General features: G+C 36.9%; 1 protein-coding gene across 1 annotated transcript in view; it reads right to left on the reverse strand.

Annotated features, from left to right (window-relative positions):
- The window catches only part of LOC150084182 (neprilysin-11-like), a 202,868-nt gene that overhangs the window by 21,668 nt on the left and 153,330 nt on the right, over positions 1 to 27,870 (reverse strand). The window contains exons 18-19 of the mRNA XM_090376147.1: positions 17,413 to 17,543; positions 12,200 to 12,265 (exon numbers count right to left, since the gene is read on the reverse strand). Coding sequence (XP_090232273.1) covers positions 12,200 to 12,265; positions 17,413 to 17,543 — 197 coding nt within the window. The remainder of the gene's footprint in view (positions 1 to 12,199; positions 12,266 to 17,412; positions 17,544 to 27,870) is intronic.

Consider the following 27,870-nt stretch of genomic DNA (forward strand, 5'->3'; position numbering starts at 1 on the left):
CAACAAAGTGTAAGGTATCACACCTGGGAAACAGTAATCCCAAAATAACTTATTCGCTTGGCGGAGTTCAACTAAACCCAGTACTGGAGGAAAGAGAGACTTGGGTATTACGGTACGGTCAGACTTGAAATTCTCCGAGCATTGTAAACAGGTTGCAAGGAAGGCCCATGGTGTCTTATCGATGATCTATTGAACTTTTGAAATAGAGATAGGGACGTGATAATCCCATTATATAAGGCTATTGTTAGACCACACTTGGAATACTGCGTTCAAGTATGGAGACGGCATGTTTGTTATTTGGTTTTTAGGAGCATTAGCAACTAAGGCCATATTGCTCCGGGATATGCGGTGGTCATTCCCTGAATGACCTTTCCGCATTCTCCGTATTTGGTGGTGACGGGCTCAAACACCGGTCTAATAAAGAAGCGTGTGCTATGCACTGCTGCTCCTTCCCACCTGGCTACGGAGGCACCCTATGGAGACCGCACCTAAAGAAAGACAGAGCTTCTTGAAAGGGTGCAAAGACAGGTAACTCGCCTGGTGAGATTGGCAAAAGGGCATCCTTATGAAGAAAGACTTTGAATATGTGGGTTGCAGAGTTTGGAAACTAGACACCTTAGAGGAGATTTGATTGTGGTGTTTAAGGCTCTGAGAGGCATCAGTAAAATGAATGAGGACGAAATTTTCAAGATTATAAATGATGCTAGAACTAGGGGACATAAATTTAAGTTACAGGGGGAGATGTTTAGGTTGGACTGCAGGAAGTTTTATTTTAGCCAGAGAGTTAAAAATTACTGGAATAAGTTGCCTACATGGGTGGTAGAGGCTGACAGTTTGGGGAAATTCAAAGGTTATCTGGATAGTTACCTTCGGGTGGAGGGAAACGCATAGGTTGAAAGGTTTAATTTCCTTTTCTTTTATTAATTATTAGTTTTTTTTTTTTTTTTTACCATTGTTATCATTCATTTTTTTTTTTTTTTTTTTTTTGGCTTGTGCAGCATAAGCCATAGGCTTCCTTGCACCATGCGGCCATTACTAATACAGTACTAATAAGGGAGGAAGAGAAATAGATATGGCAAAATTAGACCAAAACACTAAGAAGAATGAAATAGCCCTCCTAATTCCCTAAGAGTTCCTATACACTGTATGATGTACTTAAAGAATCAATCCAATATACTTACTCCCAAACAACAACAACAATGTTAAAAGTAAGAAAAGAATTTTTGCCATTAAATCTAAAAATAGAAAGAATCAAGGAAATTTCTATCTGGATATCATACATCCTAACTGTATGGCCCAACTATCCTACTTAATGTACTTAAATTAAGTATATCCTACTTAAAGTTTTCCTTTGAATGAAAAAATTCATTCAAATGAAAACACGAAACCCCAGTGCAGAGGATCTATTTTAATAGCAGTACTCTAAAAATAAACTAAACTTCCCAAAACATGATGCAATATGATGAAAATGCAAGAAAAACCAAGTTTCCTTATTACTATTCTCACTATAAAGAAGTGTTAGCCATTCTTAAATTTGCATAAAAACATATGGTTTGAAGGTAATAGTAGTAGTAGTGGCATGTGATGCAAGAAAGCAAGTGTATGAGCTTATGCAGCATCAGACAAAAAAAAAAAAAAAACACACCATTGCCTCCCCAGTTCCTCCTTAAATTTATTCAACCTATCAACTTCCACAACGACAGATGGAAGTTTGTTCCAGCAATTAACCACCCGCTGGCTAAAGGCAAATTTCCGCACATCTAATCTACATCAATCTTTTCTTAATTTGAATTTATGCCCCTTAGGTTCGTAATCTGAACAAGTGGAAGGATCCCATCAGAATTCAGCGTGCTCAACCCATTCAAGGCTTTATATACCTCAATCAGATCACTGCGCAGGTGCCTAGTCTCCAGACACTGCAATTTGCAGAACTTAAGCCTCTCTTGGTAAGAGGATCCCTTCATTCCCCTCACCAATCTTGTTGCCCTTCTCTGTACACGCTCAAGTAAATCTACACCCTTCCTAAAATGAGGCCTCCAGACCTGTACGCAGTACTCAAGGCGTGGCCTGACCATTGTCTTATACAGAGGGATAATCACCTCCTTTTCCCTGCTAGCAAAATTCCTATATATCATTGACAAAACCCCATGACCTGCCCTGGCAGACTGTCTGCATTGCTCAGAAAACTTCATATCTGACTGCACAATTACTCCCAGGTCTTTTTCATTTTCTACCACCTTAAGTGTAGTACCACACAGTTGGTACATTTCTCTGGGGTTACTTCTACCCATATGCAGTACTTTGCATTTGTCAAGGTTAAACTTCAGTTGCCACTTCCTAGCCCATCTGCCCAAATTATCTAGATCCTGTTGCAGTAGCACACTGCCATTACTGTCATTAACAACCCTGCCAACCTTTGTATCATCTGCAAACTTCGACATTAAGCCTGATATACCATCATCAATATCATTGATAAATATACAAAACAACAGTGGACCTAACACCGAACCCTGTGGGACTCCACTAATAACATTAGTCCACGAAGAGCAGCACCCATTGATTACCACCCTCTGTCTTCACCCACTTAACCATCCTTTTATCCATTGTAGCAACTTACCCTTAATACTATTCTGCTCCAATTTGTACAATAGTCTTCCATGCGCAACAGTGTCAAAAGCTTTCCTGAAATCCAAATATATGATACCAAAATTATTTTTTGCATCCAGTTCCTTCGTAACCACGAAGGAACTGGATGCATCATAATATCCTATCAAATTTGTCAGACAAGACTTTCCCTTAACAAACCCATGCTGTGTCTGAATTATTGCTGCAGTCTTGTCTAGATGATCCTGCAATGCATCTTTAACCAGTGACTCCATTATTTTACCCGGAACAGAAGTTAAACTAACTGGTCTGTAATTACTCGTGTCACCCTTCGATCCCCCTGTGTGAATTGAGGATACATTTGCAGATCTCCAGTCCGTAGGAACCTCCCCTGAGTCCAAGGACGCTCTCATAATTATGGCTAAGGGTTTGCTTAGTTGCTTTGCCGCCTCCTTTAATATAACTGGATAGATCCCATCCACCCCAGGTGCTTTTCTTATGTTTAACTTCAACAATTTCTCCTCCACTTTGCTTTCAGTTATTCCAAAATCATTAAGTATCCTGCTACAATTTGATAACCTTTTGCCATTTTCAAATCTTAATAATTCCTCATGTGTGAATGTAGATGCAAAATACTCATTCAGTTTGTTTGCTATCTGAGCAGGATCATCAACAGTCGAACCATCGATGTCAAGTGGACCAATCAGATTCATCCCCCTTCCTTTTAGAGTTTATATAAGTAAAGAAATCCTTGCTGTTTTTCTTAGCATCTTTTGCCAAGGATTTCTCGTAATCTGCCTTCGCCTGCCTAACCTCCTTTGTCACCTGATTACAGACTAGCTTATATCTGCCATAGGCTTCTGAGTCGTTTGATAATTTATATGCATCCCATGCATTTTTCTTCTCTATTACGAGTCTCATTAGTTCATTAGATAACCATTTAGGCCTAAACCTTGAACAATATTTCTTAATAGGTATGAAACTTTTAATAGCTTCCACGATTAATTCCTTGAACGCTTCCCACTTAGAATTTACTGTTGGTAACATCTTTAGTTGATCCCACTGTACAGAATTTAAAAACTGTCGGAGAGCACTGTACTCACCTTTACGGAAGCAAAAACCTTTCCTTTACCCCTGATGGTAATTAAATCTTTAAGTAAATCCCACATCAGTACACTGTGATCACTGCCACCTAGTGGTTCCTTTATCTGCAAATTCTTAATACACGAATGATCACTGCTGATAACCGGGTTGCCTCTCGAACATGCTGCTGCAGAAAACAATCATCCAATAAATCCACAAAAGTCTGACTAGTGTGTGAGTGACCAACCCACAAGTTCCAGTCAATATCTGGGAAGTTAAAATCCCCCATTATAAGACATTCCGATTTACTAGCCCACTCTATTTCTCTGTACAATTGTTCATTGTACTCATTTGAGTCATTAGGCCTATAACACACTCCTACTCTTATATTTGCTTTCACAGTGCTTATATCACACCAAACTGACTCAACAGTGCACTGTTCATCTACATCAACTAGATGCACTTCTTTTGATTTTATGTTTTTCTTAATTAACAGCATAACACCACCTACCTTTCTATCCTGTCTATCCTTTCTGTACACATTGTACTCCCCAAACTCCAGTTCAGCATTCCTTATATCTGTGTGACACCACGTCTCTGCTATCCCAACAATATCCGCCTTTGATGTCTTGACCAACACTTCAAATTCATCAAATTTATTTACTATACTTCTAGCATTGGTATACGTGCAAGCATAAATGCTCCTACTCCTAATCTTAGTTACCCTAACACATCCCATATACCCACCTATTTCAGGATGACTGCCATCCGTCCCTGAAACCCCCCAACACCCGACGCTCCAGGTTGCTACTTATTCTAATAGAAGTTGTGCAAGGATCACCTTCACCTCTGCCTACGGCTACTGTTAAACTATTAGTCCTTGTATCCCCCCAAGCTATCAGTTTTCCGACCCACCTAACACTGCCTCGATAGCATCAGCAAATATTCTTGCACCCTTTCTATTTAAGTGTATCCCTTCCCTATAAAAGCAGTCTCTCCTGTTAACAAGTACAGTCTAGGCTGAAAAAAATTCTACCCCTTGAGCCTTGCACATTCTTTCCAGGGCCGAATTGACCGACAAGGCTCTCATCATATACTCCCTATTATCGTGTATGGGCAGAATTGCAGACACTTTCAAATTCAACCCTAATTCTCGGCTTTTGTTCAACAGTGACCTGTACTTGTTAAGTAATTCTGCCGGTCTCCTACTCCGAATATCATTAGTGCCAACGTGTACAACTATATCACCTTTTGTGCCCTTAAAAGATGATATCCGCTCTACGTCATCAACCTTTGCCCCTGGCAGACATACCCTGGTCCTGTTCCACCTATCCTTTTTACAAAGCATGTTTCCCTGACAATAGAGTCACCAACAACTACTAGTTCCTGTGGGACCAGCGCATTCTGCCTTGGGGGTTGCCGCTGTGTTGCATGATGACCAAGTGCAAGCTCTGGCGTTGATGTGGGCAGCTGAGAGTCTGATGGGCCCCTCAATTTAGATCTTTCGAGGGCATCCACCCTGTCCTTTTTTTTTTTTTTTGGCGCACAGGCTTCTGTGGCCATAATGCACCTCCCAAGAGGTTTTTTGCAGTACTTTGATCCAAGCCCGAGGCGGGAATCGAACCCGCGACCTTTGGGTTGCCAGGCAGGCACTTTACCCACCAGGCTAGACCGGTTGGCCCCTGTCCTTCAAACTCTCATATAGGTCCATAACAACGCTGAGTTGTCGCCTGATTTCCTTACATCGCGCATACACAAAGACATCCCCAATGGCAATGTCATGTTCCGTTCCACAGAGTTCGGCAAACATTTCACAAGTTGCACATTTTTTTAGGCTGTGATGCGTTGGAGAATCACCCCCCTCAGTTCTCCCCCGAGTCACAGCACTCCTGCCACTTTGTGCCCGTTCCTTTGCTGCTCTAGTTTGGGGCATGATACTTTAAATTAATAAAATCAATAAATTAAATTAATTAAATGTCAATACTACGCTATCTAATAGAAACAGTGAAGCGTATTACTCTAAATTATACGTTAGAGCTACCTAACTACCTCAATTAACAATTTGAATTCCTTACCCCTATATACAAAAACAATGGCTGCAAGATTCAAATGAAATAACGGTTTTACGTATGTATTACGTATATCTACAAAAACTGTTTATCTAAATTAAAATAAAAATAACCAGCGTAACTATAACTATAAGACTACGTATTAAGTACAATATAAAATAACAACTATGTAAATAAAAAGGCAAACACTTATTTTTTTTTCGGAGCCTGCAAGAGAGAGGTAAGAGAGAGGAAGCAAGAAAGGGGGCAAGCAAACCCTTAGCCATAATTATGTGAGCACCTTTGGATTTAGAGGATGTCCCTGTAGACTGCAGATGTGTGAATGTATCCTCAATTCACAAAGGGGAATCAAAGGGTGACGTGAGTAATTACAGACCTGTTAATTTAACTTCTGTTCTAGGGAAAACAATACAGTCACTGATTAAAGACAATGCAGGACCATCTAGATGTGAGTGCAGTTATATTTAAGTTACAGCATCAGTTTGTTAAGGACAGATCTTGTCTGACCAATTTGATTGGATATTATCATGCAGTAATGAAGGAACTGGATGCAAAAATAATTTTGATATCATATACTTGGATTTCAGGAAAGCTTTTGCACATAGATTGCTGTACATATTGGAGCAGTGTGGCATTAAGGGCAAGTCACTGCTATGGATAAAGGGATGGTTGAGTGGGAGAAGATAAGAGTTGTTTTCAACGGACACGGCTCTTCGTGGATTAATGTTATTGGTGGAATCCCCAGGGTTTGGTGCTGGGCCCATTGTTTTCTGTGTTTATTAATGATATTGATGAAGGTATAATATGCTTAATGTCTAAGTTTGCAGATGATACAAAGGTTGGCAGGGTGGTCAATGACAGAAATAAATGATAGTATGCTACTGCAACAAGATCAAGAAAAATTAGGTGGTTGGGCTAAGAAATGGCAATTGAGGTTTAACACTGACAAATGCAAAGTACTGCATATGGGTAGCAGTAATCCCAGATTAACATACCAACTGTCTGACGCTACACTTAGGGTAGTGGAAAATGAAAAAGACCTGGGGGTAATTGTGCAGTCAGATATGAAATTCTCTGAGCAATGCAAAAGGCTGCCAGCACAGCACATGGGGTTTTGTTAAGGATATACAGGAAATTTGCTAGCAAGGATAAGGAGGCAATGATTACATTGTATAATGCAATAGTCAGGCCACATCTTGATTACTCCATACAAGTCTGCAGGCCTCATTTTAGGAAGAATGATGTATCCATTCAAAGCTGCTGGAGTGGGTACAGAGAAGGGCAATGAGATTGGTGGGGGAAATAATGGGGTGCTCTTATCAAGAGGGGCTTCAACTCTGTAAACTGCATCATCTGGAGACTAGGCACCTTTAAGGCAATCTGATCGAGATGTTTAAGGCTTTGAATGGATTGAGTAAACTCAATGCTGATGGGATTCTTCATCTTGCCCAGACTATACACACAACAGGGCATAAATTCAAATTGAGGAAGGATGGTTGCAGAATACTAATTTAAGAGGTGAATTATTTGGCCAACACTATGTGGGCCAACTTCATAATAAACAATGCTTATAAGTAAAAAAAAATATAACAAGCATGATCTTCACATTTGATCAATAGTGTCTTGCTTTTTTTTTTTTTTTTTTTTGTCTTGAAGTTGACGGAACCTTCCATTGAGAGAATTTGGCCTTTGTTTCCAGGTGATAGATATAAATTCACTAAGTGGGTTGCAAAAGCTAAAGCAGATTATGATAAATCTTTGACTAAGAATGCAAAGAATTCTTTATTTATGTTAACTTTAGAAGGAAAGGGATGAACCATATTGGTCCACTGGATATGACTGGCATTAGTTGAGGCATATGATGCAATAAAGCAAGCTTATACGTAGAGTATCAACCAAAAAAAAAAAAAACACATTCCCATTTCAACTAATCCGGTCACTCCAAATGTTTGTCTAGTTCAGCCTTATAATTTATTTAAGCTATCAAACTTGCACAACAACAGATGGAAGTCTGTTCCAGCAATCAACTACCCACTGGATAAAGGCAAACTTCCACACATCTATTTTACAACCACCTTTCCTCAATTTGAATCTATGCCCCCTCAGGTTCTTAAACTGAGCAAAGGGAAGTATACCATCAGCATTGAGCCTCCTCAAACCATTCAAGGCCTTATACACCACAATCAGATCACCTTGGAGGTGCCTAGTCTCCAGATGCTGCAACTTGACAGAACTTAAGCCTCTCTTGGTAAGGGGAGCTCTTTGTTCCTCTCACCAATCTTGTTGCCCCTCTCTCTGTACTCATTCTAGCAACTCTACATCCTTCCTAAAAGGAGGCCTCCAGACCTGTATGCAGTACTCAAGGTGTAGCCTGACCGTTGCCTTATACAAGGGGATAATCACCTTGTCTCTGCTAGCAAAATTCCTATATATATTTGACAAAACTCCATAACTTGCTATGGCAGCCTGCCTGCACTGCTCAGAGAATTTATTTCATATCTGACTCCAAAATTACCCCCAGTCTTTTTCAATCTCCACCTCCCTGAATGTAGTACCACACATTTGGTAAGTTTCTCTTGGGTTACTGCTACACATATGCAGTACTTTGCATTTGTCAATGTTAAACTTTAGTTGCCTCTTCACAACCTATATTGGTAACCTTTTCCGGACTGCTGGAAAACTAAATAAATATTTTGCATCTATCATGTATGAAGTTTTTAGGGAGAGGAATACCAGAATTTACAAGATAGGAAGACCACGTTATACTTGGGAGAAAATAATTTTATGATAGCTGAGAAGAAAGTGGAGGAGAAACTGTTGAAGCTAAAACTAAATAAGGGAGACAGACATTATATATCCAATTACATTAAAAGAAGCAGCAAAAAAGGTAAGCAAACTTTTTGGCCATAAAAAGGGTATTCTTGGATTCAGAGGAGGTCCCTACAGATTGCAGATGTGCAAATGTTTTTCCTATTCACAAAAGGAGTTAAAGGATTTGATTTGGTATGAGTTTTTTTTTTTTTTGGCACATGGGCAGTGCTCAAAGGAGAAGTGAGTAATTAAAGATCTATAAGCTTGATTTCTGTTCCTGGGAAAATAATGGAATCAGTGGTTAAAGAAGTACTGCAGGGTCACCTTTAGAGGATTGCAGTTATACAGAATTCAGAGCATGGATTTAAGGGAAGATCTTGTCTGACCAATCTGATTAGCCACTATGATGTAGTAACAAAGGAACTGGGTGCAAAAAATAATTTTGACATTATATACAGCTAGGTCGCGATTAATGAGAGTTTGAATAATGCGATATTTGATTTAGTGTGAATTGTGTAACGATACCAGGTCATGTTTAATGCAAACCAAAATTCAGTTAATGCGAGGCTAGCGCATGCAAAGTTGAGGTTACCGTTAAGGTATATTACAAAAGGAAGCAGCAGGAAGATGCTGCTGCTTCCTGTCGTAATATGACTTAGTTTTCATGATATGTTTTAATCGTTTTAAGAAGCGCCCTTAACAAAATGGATAAAAGGAAGATTCCTTCAGATAAAAACACTACGAGTACAAAAAAGAAGAGGCTCATTATTAGATTAGAGCAAATAATTTGATGTGATTGAAAGACATGAATGTGGTCATAGCAACTCTAAAATAGGACGAGATGTCAGAATGCCTGAATCTATGGTACGGAATATTATAACACACGTAGGGGAAATAAAAGAAAAAGGTAAAGTTGCATCAGCTTTTTGTGGTTTGCAAACATCTACAAGGAACAGAAGTGTTACAATGATAGAAATGGAGTACCTTTTAACTGTATGGATTGAGGATTGCAATCAAAAACGCATTCCCCTTAGGAGAGTAGCCATTCAGACAAAAGCTTTAAATTTGTTGAAGAGAGCGAAAGAAAAAAATAATGAAGTAGAAGAAATGTTTAATGAAAAGTGTTGGTTGGTTGGTTTGATCGATTTAAAAATAGAGTTCAGTTGCATAATGCTAAAATTACTGGTGAGGCGGCCAGTGCAAATGAAGACGCAGCAACTAAATATCCTGATGTTTTAAAAAAATATAATCGAAGATGGTGGATACAAATATTTAACATGGATGAAACTGGTTTATTCTAGAAAAGGATGCCTTCCAGAACTTATATTTCTAAGAAAGAAAAAAACTCAACCTGGATTTAAAGTGTCTAAATCTCGCCTAACACTTTTATTGGAAGGCAATGCTCAAGGCGATTTTAATTTGAAACTGATGCTTGTTTATCGGTCTCCAAATCATCGTGCTCTAAATGGCTACAACCATAGAATGATATTTAGAATTCTATGGTTGTAGATATTTAGTTTTCTATAATTACTCTAGGACTTTTTTAACAATAAATTTAAATTGTAAGTATATTCTTTTTATCCTTTACTGTAATATTTTGTTTATAAACATATAAAAACTTATGTTTAAAAATTTTCATTAACTATTTCCGTCGAGCTGGAACCGATTACCATATTTTACACAATTATAACTTTGAATAGGGTGAATTCAAATAATGTGACCACTTCATGGGATTCATCATCTGCACTAATCGTGACCTAGCTGTACTTAGATTTCAATAAAGCTTTTGACACTGTTCCACATGTAAGGCTACTGTGAAGACTGGAACAGTGTGGCATTAGGGGAAATTTCTAATATGGATATAGTGATGGTTGAGTGGCAGAAGACAGAGGATAATTATAAATGGGCAACTAATGTTATTAGTTGCATCCCTCGGGGAGGGGGAGTTCTGGGTACCATGCTGTTTTTAATAATATTGAAGAAAGCATATGAAGGGGTGATTTTGTTCAAGTTTGTAGACAACACAAAGGTTGACACGGTAGTTAATGACAAGAATCAAGGCATGCTGTTGCACACCTCAAAAAATTAGGGAGATAGGCTGAGAAGTGGGAATTAAGGTTTAATATTGATAAGTGCAAGGTACTGCATATGGGCAATGATAATAGCAGAATAATATGCCAACTGGTAATTGTGCAGTCCTACATGAACTTTTCTGAGTTCACAGGATTCTGCATTGACAGAATCCCATTGGCTGTTCCCATGGGATAACTCACGGGCATCTGTCCATGATATACAGGAATTTCTGAGAGCAAGGACAAGGACATAATTATCCCATTGTATAAAGCAATAGTTAGGATGCATCTTGAGTACCTGCACATGGGCCTGGTAGCCTTGTGTTAAGGAGGATGGGAACTATTGGAATGGGTACAGAGAAGAGTGACAAGATTAGTCAAGGATACAAAAGAGTATCCTTAGCGTGAAAGACTTCAGTTCTGTATATTGCAGTACTTGAAAATTAGGTTCCTGTGAGCAGACCTGACTGAAGTGTTTAAAGCTTTAAATGAATTTTATTTATTCATTTATTTTTTTAATTAAATTTATTTTATTTCTTTTAACCTTTGCTCAACACAAATGCTGTTCACAACCTGATTTTGAAAGTTCAACATAGCAAAGACACTAAACATATGCTACGAATGAGTCTCATACTGTCTGCAAAGAAACAAGAAAAAAATTTCAGCAAAATGGATACAAGACTTCAATGCAGATCAGAAGAGGGAGAATGCAAATTGTGCAAAGAAAAGTCTTGCAAAATTTTCCTAAGATCTATGATATTCAAGTTTGTCAGCTAAGTGGTGAATCACGGATGAAACTCATTTGTTGTTATTGTCATTTACATAGCACATTAGCATCTAAGATATACAAGTATTACACTGTTGTGCGTATCATGCCTGTACAAGGGTGTGTTCATGAGATGATTTACACATCATGCAGGCTTTATTTAGGTCTGAACTTGAGAAATGTATGGGAAGATGGCCATGGATAATAAAATGGCTGCCTGGACCAAAATATTTTTTCTGTTAATTCTCCAGAAAAGAGACCTTATTCTTAGTTTATGCCAAGACTATGTTCAGAATAATTTAAAAATACCTACATGTTTTAATACTATTATTGAAATTAATGCAAGTGATGCAGGTGAAGGACCTGCACTAAAGAAAATGCCTAACATTCAAAGTGCTTTCATATGATAAATGAAGCTATGAAAATTGCCTCTGAAAACTATCCTAAGGTGGAATTACAGCACTCCTATGACAAGGAAGGTTGAAGATGCAATTTCCTATTAAAAAGAACTTTATTTTCATGGAAGACATGAAACTTTGATTTGTTACCATTATCCAAAGATCAAACAACAATCCATAGAGTGGAATCATAAAAGAAAATTTATGCCAAAAGAAAATTTTGATATTTAATTTAACATACATTTTGAACTCATTCAGAATTTACTTAGCCAATTTTTTAGACTAATAATTGTTCCAGAATTGCAAAGTAAACTTCTTAATGTGGGTTGCCTACATTAAAGAAAGAATATAAATAAATACAAATTCTTTTTCAAAATAATACTGATATTAACTTACAAAATATGCCTGCCTCAATGCTCCACAGTCAGCAATATTTTCTCCTAGAGTTTTCTTTCCATTTATCTTTATAATAGTGAGTAAACAATGAAATTATAATGAAAAAAAAAAAAAATAGTTTTACTTCAAAGCAATGTTACAATTGCATTATATACCAATAAAGATAATATTCATTATTAAATATCCAAAATCATATATTTAAATTGTTCCATTTAAATTTTTACTTCATACAAACCAAAAAAAAAAAAAAACTAAATTGATGTTTACTATTGAATTGTTAATGGCAGGCAGTTTTTTTTTTTTTGAAGTCCTCTTCAAGTCCAATGTTGTGAGCATCAGCATTTCCAATTAAGAAATTTATTTTCCTGGTGTGCTGACTCATTTACTGCCATTCATTTATACTTTGCATAAACAACTGAAAAATTAATTTAATGTTTACATTCAATTGTTATTGCAGGTGGAATGTTTTTTTTTTTTAAGTCCTCTTCCAGTCCAATATTGCAACTATTGGTGTTTGATAACAAAATTTGTTTTCCTGCTGTGCTGGTGCAATTATCGTACTGCCATCCATTTATACTTCATATAAATAATATGAAAAATTAAGTCGATGTTTATTGATATTCATATACAATTGTTAACAGCAAGTGGCATTGTTTTTTTTTTTTCAGTGTAGAAGTCACAAAGTAACCTATACGTTGTTTTGAGTGAAGTATACAAAACTCTCATCAAGAGAAGGGCAACAAGATTAGTGAATGGAACGAAGAGTTGCTCTTACGAAGAAAGGCTTAAGTTTTGCAGATTACAGTGTCTGGAGACTAGGCACCTGCGAGGTGATCTGATTGAGGTGTATAAAGCCTTGAATGGTTTGAGCATGCTCAATGCTGATAGGATTCTTCCTCTTGCTAGAATAATCAACTAAGAGGGCATAAATTCAAATTGAGGAAAGACAGTTGTAGGATAGATCTGCGGAAGTTTGCCTTTAGCCAGCGGGTAGTTGATTGGTGGAACAGACTTCCATCTTTTGTTGTGGAAGTTGATAGCCTAAATAAATTTAAGGCTGAGCTGGACAGGTATTTGGAACGAATGGAGGGGTGAAATGGGAGCGTTTTTTTTTGTTTTTTTTTTTTTACTATTACCATTATTATTAGCTATATGATGTAAGGAAGTCTAAGGCTTATGCTGCCTCAGACTTCAGGGAATCACCAAAAAGAGAAGAATGATGATATACAGCTCAGGATCTGGCTGTGCCAAGCCCATGCTCACATCTGGTGAGTATGGGCATATGCTTACGTCACAAAAAATAATTTACCCCCGGGGTAAATTATTATTTTTGGCTGATGCTGCATAAGCTTGCTTTCTTGCATCGTATGCCTCTACTAATGCTAATCTCTTAAAGGCCTTTCTGATGACAAAATGAGAAAGTTTTAGAATTTGATGAAGAAATTGAAAAAAAAAGAGAGGGGGGGGGAAAGAAAAAAAAAAGGAAACTCTTATGAATTAAAAATACAGCAGTTTCTGACTGCTTCATATGGTGTGACCAGGTTTCAGTTTCACTAAACCAACTAAAGGCATTTTTTGGTGTTATTAGTAACATGGGACTAAATGAAAAAAAACTGATATAAAAAAAAAATATTGGTCTGAAGAATGGATAGACAGAATTCAATTTTTTAAGAAAGTATTTAGCAGGAAGACTTTTATGCTGATATTTTGGATAATGCATCTCTGCTCGCTCCAAAAAATGGACAAACAAGAGGAACTGAAAGTAGGGGATCTAAAGTAAAAGATAGTCAATTATTTGTAAGGAAAGTTTCGTGAATATTTTCTTCCTGGAAGAAAATTATATTAGAGCTTTTTTCCATGCTGTTTTATATATATTAGCTCATGTAAAACTACAAATAATTTTTGAACATCACATTTCAATTAGTATTTTTTTTGATTGTTAGAGCTGGGCTGCAGGGGAAAATAATGAATAATGAAGGGGAATCTGAAAATAATGTTATACTGCAGAGGGTTAAAACTCAATCACTCTTGACTAAGGAAAATTTATCTTTTCTGCAATTATCTCCTCCCTGTCCACATCATTTAACTTAGTGTAAAGATAAAGATCTAAAGTCCTTAAACACCTCGATCAAGAGAGACCCACTGATGGCCGGCTTCCAAATTCTAACTTACAGAACCCAAGTCTCTGTCTCTATGAGGTATTCCTTTTTATCCTTAACCAATCTTATCACTCTTCTCTGTACCCTCCCTAAAAGATCTACATCTTTATAAAATGGAGTCTTCATGTCTATATGCAGTATTCAAGAAGAGGCCTTCCTATAGCTTTGTATAATGAAATCATTATATCTACCAGCAAATTTTCACACAAAACATCACTGATAGACCCTGATCAGTTTATCTAGCAATATGGCCACACTCTTCTGAAAACTTGATATCAGATAATATGGTTACTCGAAAGTACTTTTCATTAGCTTGATTCATTCTTAACTAGGGGGGGGGGTATACAGTAAATTTTGTAATTTTTATTACCGTATGCTTATTTTGGATCTTTATGACAGTGGACCACCACTTTATGAAGGTAATCTGTTCCAAAGACCCTAGTGTATAGTGGAAATATCGTAAAATGAACCTAATAATACATTGTTTCTTTGGTAATTCACTCCAAAACCTGGGAAGTTGAAAATTTCATTAACCAGATAACTATTTCTCTCTCTAAACTGTGATTTTTAAAATGAAATATGTATTAGTTTTATGTAGAATATTAAATAAATAAATACAAAAACATTATTACAAAAAATTAAAGAAAGATGAAAAATGATAAAAAAAATGCAAGTTATAAACGTTAAAAACAATAAATTAACTCTTCATTTAGTTTGTTTTTTAAAATCAATGGTACAGTGGCAATGGAGTTGGTGGGGGGGGGAGGTTACCTTAGAAGGAAGATCTCCTTCCACTAAGATGTCAGAACAACCTTCAGGATCTGGTGTACTGTACTTTCTGATTGCTGCCTTTTGCTACTCCTGGTCAAAAACATGTCATCCAAAATTATTTGTTTTTGGCACTTTTTTTGGAGGTTCTTGAAGTAACTTAGCACCTGATTTTCAAATTTGCAGATCATCAATTCAGTGGCTTCAGTATCTGGGTGTTTTCTTACTGTTCGTTTCACAATGTCCCACACAGCAAATGTACTTATTTCTTGACATGTTGCTACAGGATCATTTTCTTCAAGTTCCTCCTTTCCACTGTCATTGTGCAATTATCTCCTCTAGTTCCTTTAGCTCTTCTGTTTTGAACTCCCTTCCATGATTCTCAATTAACTCTTCCACATCCTCTGCATCAATCTCCAGGCCCAATGACTCACCAAGAGTGACAATTTCCTGCTTTAGAACATTTTCAGCCTGAAATCCTTCAAATTCATGGATGACTGAAGGCCACAAATGATTTTTACACAGTCTAAGATGTTAAACCTAGTCATCCAGAATTCCTTCACGGTGATGGCTCTGCTTCCTGAAGTCGCTTCAAAGCACTTGGCAAACATCATCTTACTGTAAATTTTTTTAAAGGTGGCAATTATTTTGCTGGTGTCCATTGGCTGAAGCAGAGGGATCAAATATTAGGTGGGAGAAATTTGACTGTAACAAAATAAAATTGCACCTCCAGAGATCGAGCAAGTTCGGGATAATGACCTGGCACATCCAACAGTAGCAGTACCTTTAAAGGAAGTTTGTTCTTCTCCAGATAGCTCTTGGCTAAAACATGTCAGTGGGCCATTCATTGAAGAGGGGTCTTGTTATATTGCCAGCAGCATCTAACCTGCTTTTGACAATTATTTGCTGTTTAAACGCTCTTGTAGTTTGAGTGGTAAAACAGTTGGCTTAAGCTTAAAATCTTCAGGAGGTGTTTGCACCCAGTACCAGCATAAGCCTATCCTTCATAGGCTTATGCCCAAGGCAAAGAGGTCCCTTCCTTTGTGATGTATGCTTGCCTGGGCAATGTTTCCCAGAAGAGGCCTGTTTTTTCTGCATTAAAGACTTGTTATGGAAGATAACCCTCCTCCTCAATGAGCTCTTGAAACTCCACTTTAAAGGCTTCAGGTACTTCTTGATTAGCAATGGCAGCCTCTCCACATCTTATGACACCTTAAATATTGGACCTTTTCCTAAAACAGTTGAACCAACCTTTTCTGGCTTTAAAGTCATAATACCATGTGTTACCGGTTAGGAATACTTTAGCCTTTAAGTCATCAAAAATATGCTTTGTATGTTTGCAAATATAATATCCAGAAATTGTATCATCCTTCCTCTGTTTTTCTTTTACCCACAAGAACTAAAGAAAAGCCTTTCCATTTCAACAATTAATTCTCTGCCTTTTTGCACTGTACTGAATTCATCAGTTACTTTAACTTTCTTAAGGATTTCTTTTTGTTTAACTAGAAATGGTGGACTGAGGGAAACCATATTCATGCACCATGCACTAATTTTAGTATCATCATCATGTTTTTTCACAAATTCTTGTTTAACTTTAAGGGACATTTTCTTCTTACTGCACTGTTTAGAGGCCATGATTATCAGTTTACACAATGTTGTAATTATAAAACACAAATTCAATTCAATAAAATTACGTCAAATAATTGCATAATATATGTATGTTACAGTACGTAAGCACAGCGCACAGCCACTTCAACCAAAGGAAGCATAAACAGTGAGGCACTTCCTTTAGTATATGTGGCAAAGATGTTACAAACACTGGTATTGGCTGAAATGCTATCACACTATCACCCATGTTACATTTTACATTTTATCAAAATGTAAACCTTATGATGTAATGAAGAGTCCATTATTAAGTGATTTGACCATATTCCATTGTAAGGTGGGGAGGGAGGGGGGGGTCTATTGTACAATCAAGTGGTGAAAGACTTTAAATAGTTTTATTTTTGGGAATATCCTTACTCCTGACTTAGCCCTAGATTACTGGGTTTTATTTTCTATCCAATAGTGGTTATTACAATAATTTGGCTTAAATTTGGTATATATTTTACTTATATAATATATACACACAAATAAAATTACTGGAAACTCATGTTTAATGAATTACCTTATAAAAATTAAAAAAATTACAGGGTAAATGGATGATATCTATAGAAAACTTTAAGTCCTCTGTAAATATCACAATGGATGTTTATACTAATTTTTTCTAGAATTTATAAATTGTACCTTTTTCTTGGTTTCAGGAATTTCATACTTCTCATACTGCTGAACAAAACACTCTGTTCGTTTAGTATAAGCTATTTGAGAATTATTTTTCCACCAAGACCGAAGATTACCATCCTTGTCTCGTCCGTGCCCTTAATGTGTGAAAAAAAGAAATGAATATTAAAATTAATAAATATTAAGTAAGGATCATTTTAAATTTACTTTGTGATAACGTGTTAAACAAAAATAATAAAGTACTAGTTTTCTAAAAGAAAGATGTTATATGCCAGTGGTGTCCAACCTATGGCCTGCAAATAATTTTTATAAAGCCCGCATGGAAGGTGAACTAAAACAGCATCGATCGCCACTGCATGTACAGGCATGCAAGCGTCCAGCTCGACTGTTTCAAAAATGTACATGTGGTTCAGTGCAGTCATATATATGCTAAATACAGTTATGTATTTTGATATAGCTTGTTCATTGCATTGAATTAAAAAAATAATTCTTAAAAATGTTCCAAAAGGGGAAAATTGATTTGGAGTGTCGTGTTTTTGATCCAAGTTGAATTGATGACTATTTCTTCATTGATTACCATGAAAAAGCAGTTTGGTGTGTTTGGTGTGTCAGGAGACTGTGCGAGTTTTTAAAGAATATAATTTAAAACGACACTGATTCCAATCATAAATCTTGTGATCAACATAAGGGAGTGCTGTGAAAAGAAGTGTTCAAAGTTACAAAACGAATTAAGAAAACAACAAAACATACTGAAAAGGTATCAGTCAAGAAATTTTATCTGCTGTACGTGGCAGTTATCAAATTGCACATTTGATCGCTTTTGAAAGTAAACCGTTCAATAATGGTGAATTTGTTAAGCGTTGTTTGTTAAAAGTTGTGGAAGAAATTTGTCCTGAGAAATGAACAATGATACAAGACATTAGTTTGTCTCGACAAACAATTATGCGAAGAGTAGAAGATATTGGAAAGAATTTGTTCAAACAACTTTTGGAAAACATAAAACAAATAAAATATTTTAGTGAGGAACTGAAATATTGATTACAATACTGATGTAAATGACACAGCCCAACTCCTCATCTTCATATGTGTAATTAATGATAATTTTATACCAATTGAAGGTTTAGCTGATCTACAGAGTATGCACGGAACAACTGCAGGTGAAAATCTTTTTGAAAATTTTTGCCAATCTATCGAAAAGTTAGGATTAAATATTAAAAACCTGGTAGGATGCACAACTGCTGGTGCAAAAAATATGATTGGTAAAAACATTGTGCTCATGGGTAGAATAACCATGATAGATAGAAAATGACAGATATCAGAGCTGAAACTCTGATTGGAATTCACTGCATTGTGCATCAAGAAGCTCTTTTTGGGAAAGTATTGAATCTCTAACACGTTATGAATGTGGTTATTTCAACTGTAAATTTTACAAGATCGCATGGCCTTAATGTGGCTGTTGAAACATCACCAAATGGTTCAACACAGAAAAAGGGAAGCCAATAAAACAACTATCAAATATGAAGTGGCTGTTTGATCTTGCAATTCATAAAAAAATCTAGTCATTTAAATGGTCTTAATTTAAAACTACAAAGGAAAGGAAAATTGGTCTGATTTGTTTGGTGATATTAGCATTAGCAAAGGCACATGATGCAAAAAAGCAAGCTTATATAGCATTAGCCAAACCCCCCCCCCTTTATTTCACCCATCCACTCGCTCCAAATGTTTGTCAAGTTCTGCTTTGAATCTATTTAAGCTATCAACTTCTACAACGACAGATGGAAGTTTTTTCCTGCAATCAACCACCAGCTGGCTAAAGGCAAACTTCTATACATCTATCCTACAATCGTCTTTCTTCAATTTGAATTTATGCCCTCTCAGGCGAATCCCGTCTGCATTGAGCATGCTCACACCATTCAAGGCTTTATACACCTCAATCAGATCACCTCACAGATGCCTAGTCTCCAGACACTGTAATTTACAAAACTTAAGCCTTTCTTCGTAAAAGCAACCCTTTGTTCCATTCACTAATCTTGTTGCCCTTCTCTGTTCAAACAGCTCTACATCCTTCTTAAAATGAGGCCTCCAGACAGTACTCGAGGTATGGCCTGACCATTGCCTAATACAAGGGGATAATCACCTCCTTATTCCTGCTAGAAAAATTCCTGAATATCATTGACAAGACACCATGAGCTACACTTGCAGACCATCTGCACTGCTTAGAAAACTTCATATCTGCCTGCACAATTACCCCCATGTCCTTTTCATTCTCTACCACTGTCAGTGTGGTACCACAGAGTTGATACGTTACTCTGAGATTACTGCTTCCCATATGTAGTACTTTACATTTTTCAATGTTAAACTTCATTTGCCACCTCTCAGCCCATATGCTCAACTTTTCTAGATCCTGTTGCAGCAGTGTATTGTCATTAGTGTCATTAAAGACCCTGCCAACCTTTGTATCGTCTGCAAACTTGGACATTAATCCTGATATACCATCATCAATATCATTTATAAATACAGAAAATAACAATAGACCGAACACAGAACCCTGAGGGACTCCACTAATAACATTAGTCCATGAAGAGCAGTGTCCATTGATTACCACTCTCTGTCTTCTCCCACTCAACCATCCCTTTATCCATAGTAGCAATTGGCCTCCAATACCACACTGCTCCAATTTGTGCAGCAGTCTTCAATGTGCAACAGTATCAAAGGCCTTTCTAAGATTCAAATATATGATATCAAAGTTATTCTTTGCATCCAGTTCCTTTGTGACTACATCATAGTATCCAATCAAATTAGTCAGACAAGACTTCCCCTTAACAAACCCATGGTGTGTCCGAGCTATAACTGAGGTCTTGTCTAGATGATCCTGCAATGATTCTTTAACCAGCGCCTCCATTAATTTTCCTGGAACAGAAGTTAAACTAACAGGTCTGTAATTACCTGTGTCTCCCTTTGATTCTCCTTTGTGGATTGGAGTCACATTTGCACATCTCCAGTCTATGGGTACCTCCCCTGAGTCCAGTGAAGCTCTCATAATTATGGCTAAGGAGTTGCTTACTTCCTCTGCCACCTCCTTTAATATAACTGAATAGATTCCATCCACCCCAGGTGCCCTTCTTGTGTTTATCTTCAACAATTTCTCCTCCACTTTACTCTCAGTTATTACAAGACTTTCTAGCTTACTGCCAGTTGAATACACCTCTGGCATTCCCCTCCCTGAATAACTCCTCATGTGTGAATGTCGATGCAAAATATTCATTTAGTTTGTTAGCTGCCTGAGCAGGATCATCAACAGTTGAACCATCGATATCAAGTGGACCAATCTGATTCATCCCCTTCCTTCTAGAGTTTATATAAGTAAAGAACTCTTTGCTGTTTTTTCTTTGCATCCTTTGCCAAAGATTTCTTGTAATCTGCCTTTGCCTGCCTAACCTACTTTGTAACTTGGTTACAGACCAGCTTATATCTATTATAGGCTTCTGTGTCACATGTTAATTTATATGTATCCCATGCATTTTTCTTCTCTTTCCCATGTCTAATTAGTTCATGTGACATCCATTTAGGCCTAAATCTTGAACAATATTTCTTTGTTGGTATGAAAACCTAGTAGCTTCCAAGATTAATTCTTTGAATGCTTCCCATTTTGAATTTGCTGTTGGTAACATTATCAGTTGACTCCACCGCATAGAATTTAAATATTGTCTCAGACCACTGTAGTCATCTTTACGAAAGCAAAAATCCTTCCCTTTACCCTTGATGGTAGTTGCCTCTTTGAGTAAATCCCACTTCAGCACACTGTGATCACTGCCACCTAGCGGTTCCTTCATCTGCAGATTCTTGATGCATGAAGAATCACTACTGATAATCAGATCGAGAGCATTACTCCCTCTAGTTGCCTCCCAAATATGCTGCTGTAGAAAACAATCATCCAATAAATCCACAAAAGCCTTGCTAGTGTGCAAGTGACCAACTCACAAATTCCAGTCAATATCCGGGAAATTAAAATCCCCCATTATAAGACACTCTAATTTGCTGGCCCACTCTATTTCTCTGCACAATTGCTCATTATTATTATTATTATTATTATTATTATTATTATTATTATTATTAATAGCTATATAGTGCAAGGAAGCCTGAGGCTTATGCTGCACCAGCCAAAAAAAAATTCCCCAAGTCACCCTGAGAGAGAGAGAGAGAGAGAGAGAGAGAGAGAGAGAGAGAGAGAGAGAGAGAGAGAAAGAACTAGAAGGGAATCACCAAGAAAGAGAAGAATCATGATATCCAGCTCAAAACCCTGGGTGTGCCAAACCCATACTCACCAGATGTGAGCCCTCATTATACTCATCAGATTCATTAGGCCTATAACACACACCTACTCTCATTTTTCCTTTCCCGGTGCTTACGTCACACCAAACAGACTTAACATTGCATTGTCCACCCACATCAATTGAATGCACTTCCTTAGATTTTATGTGTTTCTTAACTAACAGCATAACCCCCTTTCTCCCTTCCTGTCCTGTCTATCCTTTCTTTACACATTGTACTCCCCAAATTCCAGTTCTGCACTCCTTATGTCTGTGTGACACCATGTCTCTGATATCCCAACATTATCTGCCTTTGATGTCTTGACTAGCACTTCAAGCTCATTGAATTTATTAACTATACTCCTAGCATTGGTGTACATGCAAGTATACATGCACCTGTTTCTACTCTTAATTATCCTAACACAGCCCATGTATTTACTTGTTCCACTATGATTCCCAGCAGTCCTGGAAATTCCCATTGCCTTGCTTTCCAGGCTGCTGCTCAATTGCATTTCAATAGAAGTAGTGCAAGAATCACTTTTAACTCTGCCAGCGGCTACTGTTAATCTATTATTCCGTGTATCCCTCCAAGCTAGCAGTTAGGAGGGATACACGGACTGTGCCTCGATAGCATCAGCAAATATTCTTGCACCCTTTCTATTTAAGTGTATCCCATCCCTGAAGAAGCAGTCTGTCCTGTTAACAAGCACAGACCAGGCTGAGAAAAATTCTACCCCTTGAGCACAATCTCTCTAGGGCCGAATTGATCGGCAAGGCTCTCATCATATACTCCCTCCTATCGTGTCTGGGCAGAATTGCAGACACTTTCTAATTCAACCCTAACTCACGGCTTGTTTTCAGCACTGTCTTGTACTTGTTAAGTAATTCTGCCGGTCTCCTACTCTTAATATCATTAGTGCCAACATATACAACAATATCACCCTTCGTGCCCTTAAAGGATGATATCTGCCCTACAACGTCATCAACCTTTGCCCCTGGAAGACATATCCCGGTCCTGTTCCATCTATCCTTTTTGCACAATATGTTCCCCGTTTCCCTGACAATAGAGTCACCTACAACAACTAGTTCCTTTGGGACCAGTGCATTCTGCCTTGGGGTTGCCGCTGTGTTGCGTGATGTTCAAGTGCAAGCTCTGGCATTGATGTGGGCAGCTGAGAGCTTGATGGGCCCCTCAATTTAAATCCTTTGAGGGCATCCACCCTGTCCTTCAAGCTTTCATATAAGCCCATAATAATGCCAAGTTGGTGCCTGATTTCCTAGCAATCCTTACATCGTGCACACACACACACAAAGACATTCCCTTTGGCAATATCATGTTCTGTTCCTGATTTCTCCACAAACATCAAACAAGCAGTGAATTTCAATAGACTGTGATTCAGAGAGCAATCGCCCCCCTCAGTTCTCCCCTGAGCCACAGCACTTCCACTAGTTTGAGCCTTTTGCTTTGCTGCTCTGGTCTGAGTCATGATTTCTATTCAAGTTCAACGAAATTCCAATAAAAATATAACCCTAAACTTATATCCCAATGTAATTATAACACTATATATACAGTTGGTCGTCGACTTACGACCGACTTCTGTTCTGACTTACAGGTCGTAAGTCGATCTAGTCGTATGTCGGCCATATATTTATTAACAGTATTTTTTAACCTTTCTAATCTTTTTATTATCTTTATAATTTATTTTTATAATCTTTTAAATTTTTATCATCTTTTATTTTTCATTTTAAATACATGCTTTTATCTTTTACTTCGTTTCTACGCCTAGGCTATCTCTCTCTAGGAGGTTAAATTCAAACGCTCTGTACATTTTAATTGGTTTATTATTCATACTGTTTATAAAAAATACAAAACTACGATCTATAATTACATACACAGTATTGTCATAATTTGAAAAATAATACTGTACATAATGTACTGTAAACACAAAAATACAATCTAAAATTAATGTAAAAATTAATACAAATGAAATTTACAAAATCAAATTTTTTGTGGTCGTAAGTGCGGCCGGTCGTAAGTCGCATAGGTCGTAAGTCGACGACCAAGTGTATATATATTTCAGTATCGAATATTATCTCCGAGTTATGTTATATGACTTTCTTATCCCCTGTCAACTTATATGTATTAATATATGATGTTACATTTGTAATAACTAGGTCGCTATATTTACTTAGTTAAAAAAGTAAAATTCAGTTGACAATGAAATTTAATAAGATTGATAAATTTTACTGATTAATTGATACTACTACTATACTCGCTATCTAGTTTTCTGTTAAACCTAGCACACGTATCTTATAACAATGGTGGCAAGTTACGAACGGTTAATCTATGGACACAAGGTATTATTTACTTTTCAAATCACACTATCTAAATTCAAAACAAACCACGGAGCTTGACTATGTCTATAAGCTACTTATAGAAAATAATTTAATCTAACAATTAAGTCAATAAAGCGGCTAAGTATAATTAAAAACTTTTCGTTCGCAGGAGCTGCAAAACCTGTCCACAAGTGGATTTGATACCCTTACCGATACAAAGTAATAACCTACAAAATCTCTATCTAAATTCAACATCAAATCATTTCAGAATAAGTTATTATTTAAATCACAGTTGAGCAAGACAATTTAGTTCACTTTGAATGTTGAGCTGAGCTAAAGGAGAAACACATTTCCAAAGAATTGTTGCCTTTCGTTATTACAATTACTTTTTGACAAGTTTGAAAGTCTATTTTCTGATATCAAATCCCATGAAAAAACATAAGCTTTTGTTCGAGAATTCATTCACTTCTATGGCTGAAAACTATAATCCCAGATTGCAACTTGTAATTATTGATCTTCAAGCCAAAATATGATTCAAAAATAAGTATATAGACTGCAAAAATAAACTATTTGAATTCTACAAGGCTTTCCCATCTGAAGATTTTCCGCTAATAAAAGAAAATGCCATGAAATCCAAACATATGTTTGCAAGCAGCTTTTTTTTTCACTTGTAAAATCAAATAAATATTTAAAAAGAGACAGAATAACAGATGAGCATTGTTTTTTTTTTATGAAACACGAGAAGCATTAGAACCTATAGAACCGTGCATGGGTTGGAGGTTGAGAAGACAAAAGAAGATATTTGTTCACATTAGACTTGAATTTCTGTACAATACACTGTAATTTTCAGGAAATACGTATGAAGGAAAGTTGTTCCAGAAAATGGCAGTTGAATGAATAAATGAGGAAGATGAAAAGTTGGTTCTGTGAATTTAAAGTTGGACAGTAAATGGATGTTGGTTGGTGGCAGCACGCGTTTGGACTGTTTTGAAAGAGAGAGAGTGGGAATTATAGAAGCAAATTCAGAACAGTGCCCATGGAAGTCTGTAGAAAAGGCATGCAGCAGAAACAGTACGTCTATGAGACAGAGAGTGGAGAGACTCTGTTAAAGAGGAGTCGTTAATTAACCTAACTGCCCTCTTCTGAATGGAATATAGAAGCCTGAGAGAGGTTTTTGGGGGCACCGCCCCAGATCTTCCCTACCATGGAATATTGTTCTATGGTAGGGGAGATTTGTGATTTGTACAGAGTGAACAGCTGTTTGGAAGAAAAGTAACGCCGAGAGCAAAAGAGAAAACCAAGTTTTTTAGATGCAGAGGAAGCAATATTTCTAATGTGCTTTTGCCAGGAGAGAGAGATTAGAAGTCAGGGTAATCCTCAAAAGAGATATATCGTCTTGCCTAGAAATCGGAGTGTCACCAAAGATAAGCATAGGAGCAGAAGAATCCTTTTTGCGAGATATAAGACAGGACTGAGTTTTAGAAGGATTGAAATCAACTAAGTTGTCTTTGCCCCACTGGAGAATTACCTGGAAATCAGCATTTAAGGAATTTGTAGTGAACATTTGAGAAGTTGAAGCTGATTGAGCAGGGCAAGGTTTCTCAAAATGGAAAGCGGAATGCAATGTGCTATCATCAGCAAAACTATGGATAGGATTTCCAATCAATGAAAGAAGGTCATTAACATACAAGAGGAAAAGAATGGAGGGAAAGAACTGAACCTTGGGGGACACCAGCATTAGTAGCAAAGTTAGAAGACAGAGAGTCATCTACTATCACCTCCGTGAGTGGTCAGAGAGAAAACTGGATAACCGATTACAAAGAACAGTTGGCAAAACAATCTTCCATCTTCCATAAGATGGAAGATTGTTTAGAAGATCTTTATGCCAAACATGATCGAAAGCCCTTGAATTTTCAAGAGCAACTGCTTGTGTTTCACCGAACTTTTCCACTGAATTTGTCCATAAATTGGTAACACAGGCCAGAATATCACTCGTAGATTGACACTAACGGAATCTATACTGGCAATCAGATGGAAGGTTTCTAGATAGTTTAAGAGTTGATGGTTAAGTGATTTCTCCATTACTTTAGAAAGAGTAGAAGTAATTGGATGGGAGGGATTTGTCATCCTTTTTAGGAACTGGCTGAATATGAGCAAATTTCCAAGCAGAAGGAAAAACACCTTTGGAATAAGAAAGTGAATAAAGGTCGCATAGAACAGGTGTAAGTTCAGGAGTGCAGGTTTTGAGAACAAGTGGAGAAATACCATCAGGACCTGGAGCTCCATCGAGAAATACCATCAGGACATAATCTTCATTATATATTGAGATTAGCGTCACAAACTTGCAACCAAATTTTGAACAATTATTTAAAAATATCCTGCCTCAATCATCTCATTAAATGTTAAGTTTTGCCTAGTAAATATTATTGTGTATTGTACTTAAAATTTTCGAATATTTCAATTTTAGGTTTATCATTATATTTATTTATTTGCCTTAAAATTGAAAAGCAGTGATCCTTCTCAGGTTGTAAATTTTCTAAAATGAGCATTTAAAAGCAAAAGTAAAGTATTTTTTTTTAAAACAAAAGTGAAGTATTTCAAACAGAAACAAAAGTAAAGTAAGTCATATTTTTATAATTTTAATAAAATCTAAAAAATAAATCACTGACATAGATTTGTTGCACATAAAGTGCTGGGAATTTGCATTTTTTTAATATAGCTTGAAAAGTAAAACGGTATCATGTTGTTGTTGAGTTTAATGACACATAGGCTGCTGGGGCCATATTGCGTCTTTCTAATGGTGAATATGAAATAATACCTATATTTTATGGTATATTCCTATCTGATTTAAGAAAGTAAATAGTTCCTTTTTATTAGGATCATCTCCCAGGATCTGCATTAAATTTACTGATGACTGTGTATTAGAAATTGACTTAAAGATGCCTAAGCGGATGGTTTGAAAGTAGGGACAGTCCACTAGCAAATGGCGAATGGTCAGTTGACCTTGGCATGATGTGCATTGGGGAGCACTGTCATTATTTAATAGATACAGGTGAGTGAGGTGTGTATGCCCAATCCTTAGCCTTCCTAAAATTGTTTCTTCTCGTCTATTTTTCCGGAAACTGGAGAGCCACAGATTTGGTTCTGGTTTTATTTTCTATAGTTTGTTTCCTGGATAACCTCTCCAGATCAGTGACCATCTATTGTAATATGCTTTACGAATGATATGTTTGAAATCGGAATATGGAACTTGACAATTCTGTAAAATATTGGTATCTGGTTGTTTGGCTGCAAGATCTGCTCTTTCCTTACCTGCTATACCAGAATGCCCTGGTATCCAGCAGAATGTCACAGTTTGGTTTGACTCATTGCACACAAGTAATTTGGAATGGATTTGTTTGATAACAGGGTGAGAGGTGGTATTGCTATTTATGGCAGAGACAGCACTGAGGGAGTCAGTGTATATTAAGGCAGAAGAAATCAGAAGTCGAGTAATGTGATCTAGAGCCAAGTTAATAGCATAAAGCTCTGCAGTGAAGATACTGCATTCTATAGGTAATGAGATAGAAGTAGTGAATGAAGGGAAGATTGCCGCAGCGCCTACTTGGGTCTCAGTTTTTGATCCATCAGTATAGATCTTACAGGACTGTGAATTAGAAGCAGAATGAGTTTCATGTAATTGTGTGATATTGAAGGGAGACAAGGTTTTCTTTCACCACTGTTGGAAATAGTCATCATAAATTGCACGGATATTTGTCCACGGTGGTTCAGGCGGTGTTATGTCCTCATATATATTGCCTATTTCAATATTCCACGT

This window comes from Mastigoproctus giganteus, chromosome 6, assembly GCF_048544385.1.
Source record: "Mastigoproctus giganteus isolate SK-2022 chromosome 6, ASM4854438v1, whole genome shotgun sequence".
NCBI lineage: Eukaryota > Metazoa > Arthropoda > Arachnida > Uropygi > Thelyphonidae > Mastigoproctus > Mastigoproctus giganteus.